Raw genomic sequence first — 14,074 nt, forward strand, 5'->3', positions numbered from 1 at the left:
AGCTAGCGGCGCATCATGCGTTCGGGGCATTATCTTTTTCAAAACATGAACTTTTTATTAGTGGCACCTTAGTTCTTGGACGAGTAAAGACAGTAACAGAGGGATGCAAACCTCCCGCGGTCGGATGCGCCAAAGAACGGTGCGCGCAAATCCTGTGCGTAAAACTGACATGTGTTACAATCGCATCTTAAACAAAATAAGTTGAATTTGAAGCGTTGAGGACAACATGAGACAAAATTATTGAAGTGTTTTGAGAAATAACATTTGATGTGCCCCTTTGCACCAATTTGCTGAAATCCCCCTTCTTAAAAAAAGACAAAAACATGCAGGCATGTTGAACCATTTGGATCGTGATGGTGGGAACGTTCAACTGCTGAGTGATAGAGGGAGTAGTGGTGGTGGGAGAGGGGGGTTGGGTGTGTGATGTCCGTAGAGACTGCGGAGATGAAGGGGGGAGTGGGAGGAGGGGGGTTCCCATCTGTTGCGCTCGTTGTGGCGCGTGCCGAACGCGTGAGTTTCAACACCGAGGTGCGCTTCTTTTTGAAGGAGAACCCCCCAAAATACAAGATCTTAGCACAACAGGCATTATATAATATATGAAAAAAAAACAATTAAACAAACAAAATCAACTAGTGTTAAGATTTGTATCGATCTGAGTTTGGAGAATTGATCCTAAATAAATATTTCACAGATTCTAAAGTGGTTTCAGATATTTAAAAAATGGTTTATTTTTTATTAATAGCCAACTTTAAAATGTTCTTTTGTTTTTCCGCATTGCTGTTTCTTTGAATAAATGCATTAAAAAATACATCTTTGAAGCAAAGAGGCTCCTCCTACTTGCAGGTAAACGCCATACGAGTGCCATGGGGGTTTTAAGTAGATGTTAATCCAAACATGGCGTGGCTTGGGTGTCTGATTAATTCATAGTTGTTAGTTCAGAATCTCTCATTTGTATTTTTTAACATAGTTGTTTTTACCCCTGGTTAAAGTAAACCCACAGATTTTGCTTTGACTCCATAGATCAAAACATAAAATAGATCGAGATTATGCAGACTTTCTCAATTCAATTTTATATTTGAAATATAACCTATAATTTAAATGATCTTTTAACATTCTGTAATTAACAATAAATAATTTCATTGTCTGTTTAACAACAGTTTGATTTATGAATAAAAAAGGAAAAATCCCCCATCAAACTATGACATTTATTCTCATAATGTAAAATACATGAAAACATCGTCCTTAACTGAAATACAATAAAGATAAGTTACACCAGTGCTGTCAAAGCCCTCCCTTTTGAGTCGCCTGTGTAATTTAATCTTGGCTGAAAGCTTCAGTTTTGAACAAGAAAAAAGCCCAACATGATCAGAAAACTCCGCATTCCAGTTTACAGACGCATCGTGGAGGACAGATGGTCAAGAAGACTGGAGCTATATCTTCCCAGGGGCATTGCCCCCCCCCGTGTCCATTCTCCCGCACAGTGGCTTGTGGTCCCTCCCCTCTGACGCCCCCGAGCCACATAAATAGGAAGCCCGTCAGCTTTGCAGCAGACTTGAGCTCAGCCGCTCCGAGAACAAACATCTTCACTCAAAAAGCATTAAAAAACGGCAGCAAACAGCATGAGTCCCAGCATCAGCGCTGAGGCCGGCCAGCCTCTCCTTGCGCGGTCCACCGTGGCCCAGAGGAAACAGGCAAACGAACTCAGAAAGGTAAGAAAGATGCCCCAAACCCCGCGCTGTTTGTGCGCAATGGATTTGTGTTCCACTCGATGTGTATCGCAGCCAAATGACGCATTTCCTTCACTTTTTCCAGACTCTGAAACCATTGCTGGAGAAGAGAAGACGCGCTCGCATCAACGACAGTCTGAACCACCTGAAGAGTTTGATCCTGCCTCTGGTCGGCAAAGACAACGCACGGTACTCCAAGCTGGAAAAGGCTGACATTCTGGAAATGACAGTGCGCTTCCTGAGAGACCTCCCGTCTTCCCCAGTCAAAGGTGAGCATCATACAGACTTTTCCAAACGATTATGACCATTTTTAATATCTGAAGGCCATCCACTAATCCACCTCTCTAATTTTTCCCTCCAGACTCAGCAGACAGCTACAGAGAAGGTTACAAAGCCTGCCTCCACCGCGTCTCCGCTCTGCTTCCCAAAACGACCCTGGATGAGGACGCGTGCCAAAAAGTGCAGGATTTCATCAAGCAATCCATGACCTCCAACGTCACGCCAACCTGCCTGAACTGCTGCGCGCAAAGCTCCAGGGCTTTCCCTCAGATCCACCAGAGACTCCAGAGCCTCAAATCCAACTTCAGCTCCAGACTGGAGAGCCAGTCGCGCAGCAGCGGAGCCGCAACTCCCAACAGAGCGCAGCAGTCTGGCGCGCAGCCGGTCAGCGCTGCCATGTGGAGACCTTGGTAGACTCAATGGACATTTAGCTCTCATATATTTAAATTTTAACTGTATTTTGTACTTACAAAGGTAGTTTTAAGATACAAGATGAGTTGAAGTTAATTCAACATTTTAATAATGTTGCGTCCGGCGCCAGAGGGCACAGACCACAGGCCTGATAGAAGTCTGTGAACTTTTGAATACGCAATCCTCTTTGGGGTTTCAAAGATACGGGTTGTAGACAACACTTTTGTAAAACCCCAAGGGTTACTTTGTTTGAGGGTTGCACTGTAGACTTAAAAGTATTTTGGTCTGTGCAACAGAGTATTCTGTAAACACCATGTGTTACATTATTTATTATTGCATGCAGACCTTGCTTCGTGAGACTTGTAATGTTTGTCTTTGACAAAGGGTTTCAAATAAATGTACATAGTACCTCGATGGTTGTGTTGCTTGATCTTTGCTCTTGTGCTGGCTGAAAGATTTAAGATGGATCATTAACCCCAGACGCCCTAATAAGAGGATTCTCAGGGAAGTGAAAGAGATGGAAAAGGGCGCGCAAACTCGGAAAGCCAGAGGTCAGCCAGATCCCATTGATGCTGAAGAGCAGCTGCTCTATTGTTGCTGATGTGAGGCGCCTCTTGCCGCCAAAAAATGTGTGGGAAAAAGCAGCGCCAGTGGTGGGAGAGGAAATGCTCAGATCAGTGCAATTAGGAATGACAAAGAACTAAAGCTGCTTGATGCCTGACAAATTTATAATAATTAGAGAATCGTAATTGAACAATGTAAGTTACTGAAAGAAAAATGAAAAAATAAAATAAAAAACTATTATAATTAAATATTTAAGTTTTCTGAAAACTCTAAACAACAAAGACTAACACAAAAAAAATCTAACTTTTAAGAAAAATTAAGGCTAAAAATAAATTCTTTGCGTTTGAAACTCCCTTATTGTTAGGGAACACATTTGATTATCGTATTTTCACCAGTGATGTAAGTATTGGGTCCTGGTTGGATGACCAAGTAAAATGAAAAGTATGAAAATCTAACAGACCAAATAAACGAAACAACAGAATTTTTAACAAGACTGGACAGCCATGAGGGGGCAAGGTAACATGATGGGCCACAAAAATCCACAATTAACTAAAGAAGTAAAATTGCAACAAAAAAAAAAAGCTCCAGAAAACCATCCAAAACAAACACAAATGATAAAAAAACAAACAAGCATAAGGATTGATAAACAGACACATGGATAAATACACATAAAAAAGATACATGTAGCCTCAACAAGGCACAAACTAGTGTCCTGCATGTTCCTGTCCCAAGCAAGCCCCAAGCAAATGCGGAGGGTTTGTTCAGGAAGTACATTCATGATAAAACTCACAATTTAGGACGAATTACCCGATGTTTGATATGTCTTTGTATGAATATAAACATCTGTTGGTTGTCTTGTTTATGGATTATTCTTGATTTGATTGCTTAAAAAAATCGATTTTCAAATCCAAATAAGACATTGATATATATGGATAGATGAACTGATATGAAGGTAGAATGGTTTTCTATTAATTTTAGGGATTCAGAGGGATATGTCACCCCAAACTCTCTCACACTACCCCCCACTGCACTCCATGGCTGGCTTAATCTGCGTCAATCTTTCAATCTTTCCTTTTAAACTGAATTGGAAAAGAATGAGAGCTTCTGGTCTCTGGAATGATGACATTTAGCTCCAAAAACACTTCTGCTTTTGGAAGAAGCCCAGACACTTGGATTTCATCAGACTGCTGAGTCAGAAGTTGCATCCTCCAAAAGTCATGGGATCAGATCGTTTTGTTGGTTGACAATTGAAGAGTTTATTATACTAAATGAAGGCTTTTTATTATTTTATTTTATGTTACAGGAAGGTCCTTTTTACTTGGTTACTCTTTGTTATTAACATATGAAGGCATTGTTACATTAACCCACATGGAGCTCCAGACCAGTTGATACCAATTAGCGGAAGCTTCAAGGATCTTATCAGTACTTTTCCACTGAAAAAACAAAGCTATACATTATATTACTGGCAGGACCAATGAAAATATAGATTTTGTGAAGACGACCATTTAAGGTATTAAAGACCATTAGGGAGTTTCTCCTGTCCTGAAAAATATTGGACTGAAGCCACACAAGGTCCACCAAGGGGACTATATTTGTGAAATCAATTTTACAGGGTGTTGTCACTCAGAGTATTCTGTACATTTCATCAAAGTTTTTATTAAAAAAAGTCTACATTTAAACTGAAGTTTTGGTCACTTCAACAAGCAGCGGTTAATAGGTGCAGCCTCACACAATCAACACACAATCCCACAGAAAAGAGTAAAGAAGCTTGCCTAGGTTACAAGCTGTGAACCATAATATCCTCACATCTGTTACATAAACCCATTTAACAGTCAAAAATGAAAGAAACTTTACATGTTTTGTTGTGGTATTCCTGATATGAATTTCCAGTATTCATAAAATATCTACAACGTCAGTCTTTAATTTTGGTTTGACTGTTGCAATAAGCAGGTTTGGATCACTGTTTTATAGAGATGGTCAAAGACAAAAAAAAAACACATTTGCCTGTAAGAAAGTGGTTTATTTTTAACTCAGTGATCATTTGTGTGGCTACAAAAAAAACAAACAAACAAAAAAACCCACATATCATCATTTAACCTCTTCTGTCCGTCTCATCTGACACTTGAAAGCGAGCAGATTCATTATCATCTTGCTTTGTTGGATCTTATTCCTATTTTAGTTTTTACTTCCAAGTTATTGAAATGATCATCTTTCAATGAATCATCACACATATTAAGATTTTCTTAGTCAAATAATTCAGCTTTATTTCCCTGCACAACTGACTTTCTTATTTCTCTTCAATCTTAGAGCAGCTTAACATTCTCAAAGGTTTTAGTGCTGGAGCAATACAAATACCATCAGTGTGAATCAAAGTAATTCTCTGGAATGTTTGAAGCAATTTTAATCAGAAAGACTCCAATTTAAACTATGAAGTGTGTCTGTTACAGCTGAGGGTTTCATGGTGGAGTAGAAATCCCTCAAATCCCATCTGGGACCTTTTTTGGAGTTTGCATGTTCTCCTGGTGCATGTGTGAGTTTTCCTCGGCTTCCTCCCACATTCCAAAACCATGCGTGGGTTGTGTGGCCCTGCAACAGACTGGCACCCTTTCCAGAGTTCCCTGCCTTTCTCCAATAGTAGTTAGGATAGGCTCCAGCAGCCCAGTGATCTAAAAAGGGTTTCAGTGTGATGACAACCCAGTTTCATGCCAAAATTTGTAGTACCCATGTTTGTCCACGGAGTCAAACATAGCAGTTTTACAGAAATAAAATAGGTTTAAATTGTGGAATGGTTATATTTCATTTTCTCATGCATTTTCTATGGAGGCTGATCACGTGACTTTTGAGTTACTGCCTGTCGTGAGCTATAAACAGCCCAGTCTCAGTAAAATGCGTACATATGCCACGATTTGGGAAATACCGTGTATAATATACGCCAAAACCGGTTTTTGTGTACATATAATATGCGCGGTCCTAAATGCGTTAAATGTGTTTTCCACGTTTGACACGTCCCCTGGTGGAGCCTTGAGCATCACAGACAGCCCCACAAACGAACAATTTGCTTTTCTAACCCTAACCATAACCGTAATCCTAAACTTAACCAGGAACAACGTCATTTAGAAAAGAGCTGGAGGATTTCTGACCACGTGATCAAAACGAAACCTAAAAAGTCGTGGATATTGTACGCCGGCGCTTGGAGTATATTATACACGGTATTTCAGAGTGCAAAGTCGTGGAATATGTACGCATTTTACTGAGACCGTGTTGCTATAAACATGGAGGTATATTCACTCTTATTTCAGTGGAAAATCCCTCAGAATAAAATATTTTGTGGACTAATCTTTATTTTGGAACATTTCTAGCAAAAAATGTGCCCATCATAAGATACATTTATTTTGGACGTACAGTTCATAGTTTGTTTCGTTACACTTTTCCTCAAAAAGCTTCTGAAATCATAAAATAGCAACATTTGTTCACAGGGCAAGCTTTCTTGCGGCAAGAACAAAATATGGCGGACATCGCCTGGCTTTTGGGTGGGAATTTAGCATATTTTAGGATTTATAAACACCTTTTCTAGTGACAAATAGTTTATATTGATTATATGTATACAGCAATTGGGTCCTACGTCTATGGTAAATCATACATGTGTGCATGTTAAGCAATAAAATATCTAGATTACACCTTTTCAATTTTTTAAAATTTATTAACAACACTTAAAAAGCAGTGACACAACAACAACAATAATGAAAATTTTCAACGGTCAATCAGTTGAACAGAGGTCCCTTTGATGTTTATTTTTTTGAGTTCATTTTTTTCCACCCATTCTGGAGACCATGTCTTCCCACTGCAACAAATACAAAAAATAAATTAATGGATAAATAAAAACAGTTAATGGCAACAATACAATAAATGACAATGAGCTGCAGTGAACTTTAGTTTGTATTTTATGTTACCATGCTCGTAGTTATGTAGTTACAGTAAATTAATTTAACATTTGACATTTAACATGTTAGACTGACACATTTATGTGGTCTTGTATTTATAATTCGTATTGTTTATGTTCTTGTTTGTTCCGCTTAAAATGTCTCCCTGGAACAATTTCGAATCATCGCCCACTTACGTTGTTCATTACTCAGGAACCTTGGGGTAACTCTGGATCCTAAACTGTCTCTAGACTCTCATGTCTCTAGTTCTGGTGTTGTTTAACACTAAACTATTCCAAGCAAAGTCCAACAGTATCAAAATCTGAGAGAAAGATGCTCCCTCATGCAGTATTTTCATCATCTGTAATTACTGTAACTCCATCTTTGCATGTTTAAGTAGAAAATCACATTGTCTTATTTTTCAGCAGTTCAGTTCATGTTTATTAGTTTAGTTTTCCATTTGTATTGTTCACATAAGGTGCAATATAAACAAACCATTAAAAAAACGAATAGACAGAATGCTTCAAATGCCTTGCCTTTAATCTTCAGGTTGTCCATTGCGCTCCGGCAAGGCTGAGAACACATTTCCTCTGAATATTTGCACATCATTCCCTTGATAAAACTACACTGGCTCCACATCATGACCAGTTTCCATGTTAAGATTTTGGGTTTAACTTAAAAAGGTCTAAACAATCAGACCTGGTATCAGGTTACATTCATGAGTTTCTACAGACTCATGCCCCCAGCTGATCCGTGAGATTATGAGATTATGGTCTGCAGATGCAGATAAGCAAAGGGTTGTAGCTGGGACACCCCTCCCTCTGGAACTTCCTCCCTAAGATCAGTGGACTCTCTGATCTCTTTTAAAGGCATCTAAAAACAATCATTTTAAAATTCCTTTCATTTGATTTAATTGCTTTTATGTTTTTTGCTGCTGTATTTTTTTGGCATTTATTACTAATTACTTAACAGCTTGTAGTAACTCGTGATTTTCAGTGAGTCAAATGCCTCTCAAACACAATGATTTTTGAAACAATTTAAAGAACATATTAAAATTGTTTGTATCTGAAACGGTTGAATGTGAATAAAACATAGCCCACTAACCTCCAGATGAAACTTTCATGTTGACTCGTTTAAACTCCTTTTTCACACAAACATCTGTTAGAAATAAAGAAAAGTTTCTGTAAAAAACTGCTATTGTTTTTGTTAAAGCATGTCGTCAAATGACCTTGTATCATTCCTTCAAAGGGGCTGTATCATGAAAATTCTACTTTTTGAAGTTTTAACCATTCCTCTCTCCTTAGTTTGTTTACATTAAAAGTGGGGTCATCCGGACCCCACAAGACAGTGGGCTGAACTTTTTTTATCATTGATTTTGAGTTTCACTAATGTCCATGGCAGACATAAAATCTTGTCCACATTTGTCATGGAAGGAATCACATATCAATATGTGGTTGGAGTCATCTGGACCTCAAAGAGAGCGGAAGGGTTAAGTGTATTATACTGTTCATTCCTCTCTATAAAGAACCCTAAAGAGGGTTGGTCCTTCATCCGTTTATGCATTTAAGAGTAATTCTTTAAATACAGCCCCTCCCATACCCACAAAAACGAGCGGGTCGTATAAAGCTGTCGTGAGCACGATGTGAACCGCCCCCACCAGGAAGAGTCTGCCCCCAGTCTTCAATAAATTCCAGCTCAAGCAGGTGTTGGTTACTTTAGACTCAGGGCTCCTTAAAGACAGTATTTAGTCAGAGCACTGAGTTCTCCTCGGTCCTAAGTCTGGTTTGTGTCTCTGGCCTACAATTCAGAGCGGACTTCCATCATCTCTCTCTGCCTGATCCTCAATCCCCGCCTCTCTCTGACCCTTGTCTGCCAGCCACCTACCTCTCCAAAATACTGAACGTGGATCCTAGGGACCCTGGCTCCTTGTTACACCTGGAATGCATGATGTCATTTTTATACTGTAAAATGTATTTGCTAATTATAAACACGCAGCAAAATTTCAACTCACTGATGCATTTTATTTAAGTTAGAGTGAAATTATAAATGCGTTAATGTGTTGTCACATCATCCATTGTTGTTAATTTTCAACTTGTTTTACTTTTTTAGATCATATATATATACATATATTCATCCACATTGGATACATTTGTTGTTTAGCAATTGCCTGTACAAAATAAATGATAAAGAATGATCTAAAACCAAAGTTCCTGTGTTTGTTTGAATGTGACATTGTGAATTTCTGTACAAAGCATGAATGTAATGACAGTAGATAAAGAATTCTCAACCACATATAGGTCTTTCACTGCTTAGCAACCAAGTGCCATTTTTGGATAGTGCACTATTCGGGTTGTCTTGTGTAGTCTGTAAAACGGTGTACATATAAATAAAAGGTTTGTTAATACTGTTCTACAAACGGCATCTTGAGGGGGAGTGAACCCCTTCTGTTCTGATTTTTAAATGATGTTTGATTCCCCCCTCCCCCACACACAACTCCCCTCACTTATTGGGGTTTCTTCAGACTGACTCTGTGTAGTTTTCTGAATGGTAGTGCCCTATTTCCTTCACTATTCTCGCCCTAAAGCAAAGTGTCCAATGAGTGCTGCATTTGACATAGATGACCCCTTCATTCTATACAGAGACTGAAAGACTCAGAAGGCATCTCTAATACTGCTCTTGAACAGTTTGAGTTCTATCGTATGTCTTCTCTCATTTCAGACAAAATGAACTTGACATGTGGGGTCCCCCAGGGGTCCATCTTTGGACCTCTTTTGTTCAATCTGTAGATGCTTCCTCAAGGCCAGCTGATTTATATAAATCTATGACTACAGATCTACATATTTCACTCACAACAGGTAAATATGGATCAATGAACTCTGTCACTACATCCAACAGATTAGAGTGGATGCAGAACAAATGTCTGCAGTGCAGCTAAACAAATTGCTCGTCAGTCCAAACAAACAGAAGGCAGAGTAAATAGTCTCCTTGAATTTATTTCTCAAAAACTTACAAGTCAAGTCAGAAGTCTATAATCATATACCCTAACTTATCTATTGATCTTCTTGTGATAATCTTGAAGAGTTAATGGTTTCATTGTGTCATGTTCCATATACAAAAGAACTAATTTAGGAGTAGAATTAATAATTGCATTAGTTACTCTGTGAACATATGAGTATTTCCCAATCAATTGTGTGCTAAAGTATCCTATGTTTACATTTTTTTTTTTATTAATATCGTGTGTATGCATTATTCTTGCTATGATTGCTTGAAATTAACAATTTTCCATCCATCCATCCATCCATGTAACCTACTGAATCCCCTTAAGGGTCACAGGGTCGCCAGACTACTGTTGGGCAAATGCAGGGTACATCCTGGCCAGGCCGCCAATCTGTCGAGGGGCCACATAGCTGCATGCTTGAAGAAAATTTTAATGTCCTTGGTGATATAAGCATTAAAATCTTTGTTTTTTGTCAAAGTTCCTGCAATATTATTGTTGATTTTCCTTCAAAAACACATACATGTAATTTAAACCTTAGTTCAACAGTCATTTCTAGCTCAGAGAAACCAAACACTTAAAAACCGTTTTAACACCATTAAAAAAAGAATAGTTTTGAGTCAAAACTTTGTCAGAAGCTTGTCTATCATTGTTAGGAAAACTGAAACACTTCTTTATTATTATTATCTGTTAAGTTCTGACTTAACAGATTTACTGAGTCCATTACAGACCATAATTTAACCTGTTTGGTTTATCTTTGATTGTTGCTTTAAAGGTGATAAAATGCTGATTATGTTAAAGATTTGATGGGTCTATTGAAGTTCAACATAGATGGATGGATGCAGCCATTTAAGGAGTAGAAAAGACTGACTGCTGGACTGTCAGTTGGAGCTTTGACAATCGCCTTCTCAGAACTTACAAATATTCGGCTGATCTAAGAAACACAACTGAGGCAGAAATGGTTAAATCCAAAATTTTGCATTAAAAAAACTTGGCATTGTCTGGGTATATCTTACTATGTGAGAGACTCACGTAAGAATATGGCTTTCTGCCACAGAGGGCTTTTCATTATGATTTAAGTTACCATTCCTTTCAAGTTTTCTGACAAATAAATTCTGATTTATCTTGATTCACGCTTACATTCTTACCAGATTTCAGACTTCACTTTCTGTTTAAATAGTGTATCAAAAGAGCCCATGTGCTTTAAAAACAAATCAAGCATGCACCGCACATTAATCCAAAGTATGCAGGCAATGACGTGCCTTCATTAGAAATATACTCATTCATTGTTGCTCTCATACAGACCCTTTCAAAAAGATTAGAATATCACAAAACGCTACTTATTTCCACAATTCCATGATAGAATATAAACATCCAGGCCCTGTCGTTCAATTATTTTTTTTAATTTTTTGCATAAATGGGGGTTCCAGCTGATAAATCTGCAAAAACAAGATTTCAGAAAGAATAGTATAAATCTGCCCAAATTTTTCGAGACACATAAGTTTTAAACTGAGTTTCACTAACTACTAAACTCATAGCACCGTTCCCTAGATGCCATTAAACGGATTGAGTTTGGTTAAATTGTCTCAGCTTGGTTTAATTTGGTGAAGACTTTAGACTTGACAACTGGCCATCGTGGATCATCTCCATAATCTGAGTAAGACACAAAAGTTCAGAGTTATGGTGGCTGGCTGTTCACAGAGCACTGTGTCCAAGCAGATCAACAGAAAATCTAATGGAAGGGCAAAATGTGCCAGGAGAAGATTCAGCAGCAAAAGAGATGGCTGTGGGGTTCAGAAAATTGTCAGAAGAACAAGATTCAAAAACTTGGAAGACTTCTAGAAAGAGTAGAATGAGGTGGAGGAACAGCTTAAAAAACCACCACATTCAGACTCATGGGCTACTTACTGGGCCAATGGAGGAAACGTTTCAACTGGAGAGAGGAGAAGGACTGGACTCTTGTCCAGAGATCTAAGCCCCTGTTTTCTGATGTAAGTAAGGAGTATTTTATTTGGGAACCAAGGTCCAAAGGTTTGGAGGAAGACTGGTGAGGAGCAGAACCCTGGTCAATCGAGGTCCAATGTGAAATCTGACTGTCAGTTGTGATTTGGGCTGCAATGTCCAGCTTTGAAGTTGATAAACTGTTTTCTTCAATCCAAAACCACTACAACAGTCTACCAGAATGTTCTAGAGGACTTTATGATTCCTTCTGCTGGACATCTGGATGGAGATGCAGATTTCATCTTCCAGTAGGACCTGGGCCCTGACCATGAAGATGGACATTTCATTTTGAAAATACATTCATTTGAATGATTGGTGATAATCCCTGTCTTTATCTTTATGTAAAATTCTGAAATAAAAAGAGGATTTCTTCACAGTATTCTTATTTTCTTGTATGTGTGGGTTTTATAATCTGGAACCCCATATATATATATTTAAATAAATGTATTTAAAGCGAATGAAACAGTGGGCAATAAATAAATATTCTATGAAAGTTTAATTTTTAAATTATGGAAATGAATAACCACATTTTTTGGAAAGGGTCTGTATTTCCACTGCAGTAGGGGTGATTTAGACAAATGTGTTTGTTTGTTTGTTTTCCTGTCTGTATTTGTGAGTTTTGACATTAGAAAAATGTGATGCATGCCGCAGTAAATGCCGGGGAAGCGTTCATCAGTTCCTCTCATCATCGCAGTAAAGTCAGCATCCCTCCCTGGTTTAATGAGCATGAAGGCTCGCCACACATGTCAGACAAAGGTCCCCTGTTATCCGGCTTGGCCAGATGGGTTGGAGACGCTGAATTTGCTCTAAAAGACAAAAGAAGACTCTAACCGTAAGAGGAAAACGGAGATGCATGACCCACCCCCTCCATCAGCACCCCATTTACACCAGCGGTGGGAGAGGGACGCGTGCAGCAAGTGTGCCTCTCAATTTCACGGCAGGGCTTGGGTTTTTTTTTTATCACCTCGACTAAAACCTGTCCAGTAAACAACTTATTCGTTAGCTTGTTTATTTATTGGAGTTTTTATTCTTAAATTTTTGCATTGATTGTCCTGTTTTTGTCCCGTTACTGCAACATATCCAAATTTAAAAAAAGAAGCAGAATACAATACGAATTAAAAAAGGAAAAAGTGCAAACTGTTCTTCTGCAAATATCAACTTTACTTTGTATGATTTAGTAAAACAAAACTTGAACTTTATCTTTTCATGTTTTTTAGTTATTTTGATGGTTTCTTTTGCCACACATGTCACATCAAAACGCACGGTGTTTATTGTAAATGATGCGCACTTAAGACCGCGCATTTTTTCTCTCCCAGACAAGCATCTTTATCTCGAGGAACAGATTGAGCGTTGGCTTTCGTCATCACTTTTTAAATGTGCTAAACAATTCATTTATGATAGTTTGGACGCTAAAACTGTCCAATGTAAAGCTTAGAAAGAAGAAGTGGGTGGGGGGTGAGAGTCGTGTTTTTTTTTTTTTTTTAGCTGGACCCATTAGACGCATGCAGATGGGGACCCACGCCACAGCTGCGTGTATGATCATGTGTCATGTGCGCGTAAACTTTGTAGAACAGAAAGAAAAAATGCGCGTATCCAATGGCTGCCTCTGCACCAGCGAGGATGAGAGGACACAGCCTCCGTGGGACGGGGTGTGTGGATGCCCGGGCCTCTGGGGGGTGGGGGTGGGGTGCACGTGAGGGGTTGGGTGACTAGGGAGTTGAGATCAGTGTAACAGACCGCCATCTGGTCTCTGTGGCGCGTGCTGTGCGCGTGGTTCCCATGAGTGCGCAGGCATTTGATGGGCTGTCAAAGGTTTTTGTCTGAATTCAAAAATCTCTGAGTTATTGTTTGATGATTGGTTTACGCCTGATGAAGGATTTTTAAAACCTAAAGGTCTCGTCAACCCCACAAAAAAATCCTAATAATTCAGATTTTTAAAAATATTTTGGAAATTATTGTAAATGGAAAGAAATACGTAAAAGAAAGGGCTCAAATGGTGATCACACCTTCTTCTTCACCTCCCTTTTTGGTCCCCACCTGTCTGGCTTTAAAGCGTCAGCAGCCACACACCCTACGGGGAAATACTCCCCCCAAGCAAAAGCTAAACAAAAACTTCACATGAACTATTGTTAAAATAAGAGCAGATGTTATTTGAAAGCTTGGCTTGGGTTTGTTAT

The 14,074-nt window shown here is 38.8% G+C and overlaps 1 protein-coding gene across 1 annotated transcript; it reads left to right on the forward strand.

Annotated features, from left to right (window-relative positions):
* The first annotated feature begins 1,320 nt into the window (after nucleotides 1-1,320).
* On the forward strand, nucleotides 1,321-3,926 carry hes2.1 (hes family bHLH transcription factor 2, tandem duplicate 1). Its single transcript, XM_024293727.2, has 3 exons — nucleotides 1,321-1,709; nucleotides 1,813-1,996; nucleotides 2,089-3,926. Exons 1-3 carry the CDS (start codon nucleotides 1,620-1,622, stop codon nucleotides 2,418-2,420), a joined length of 606 nt encoding a protein of 201 aa, XP_024149495.1. The 5' UTR covers nucleotides 1,321-1,619; the 3' UTR covers nucleotides 2,421-3,926.
* Nucleotides 3,927-14,074: the final 10,148 nt, after the last annotated feature.

This window comes from Oryzias melastigma, linkage group LG7 (genome assembly GCF_002922805.2).
Source record: "Oryzias melastigma strain HK-1 linkage group LG7, ASM292280v2, whole genome shotgun sequence".
NCBI lineage: Eukaryota > Metazoa > Chordata > Actinopteri > Beloniformes > Adrianichthyidae > Oryzias > Oryzias melastigma.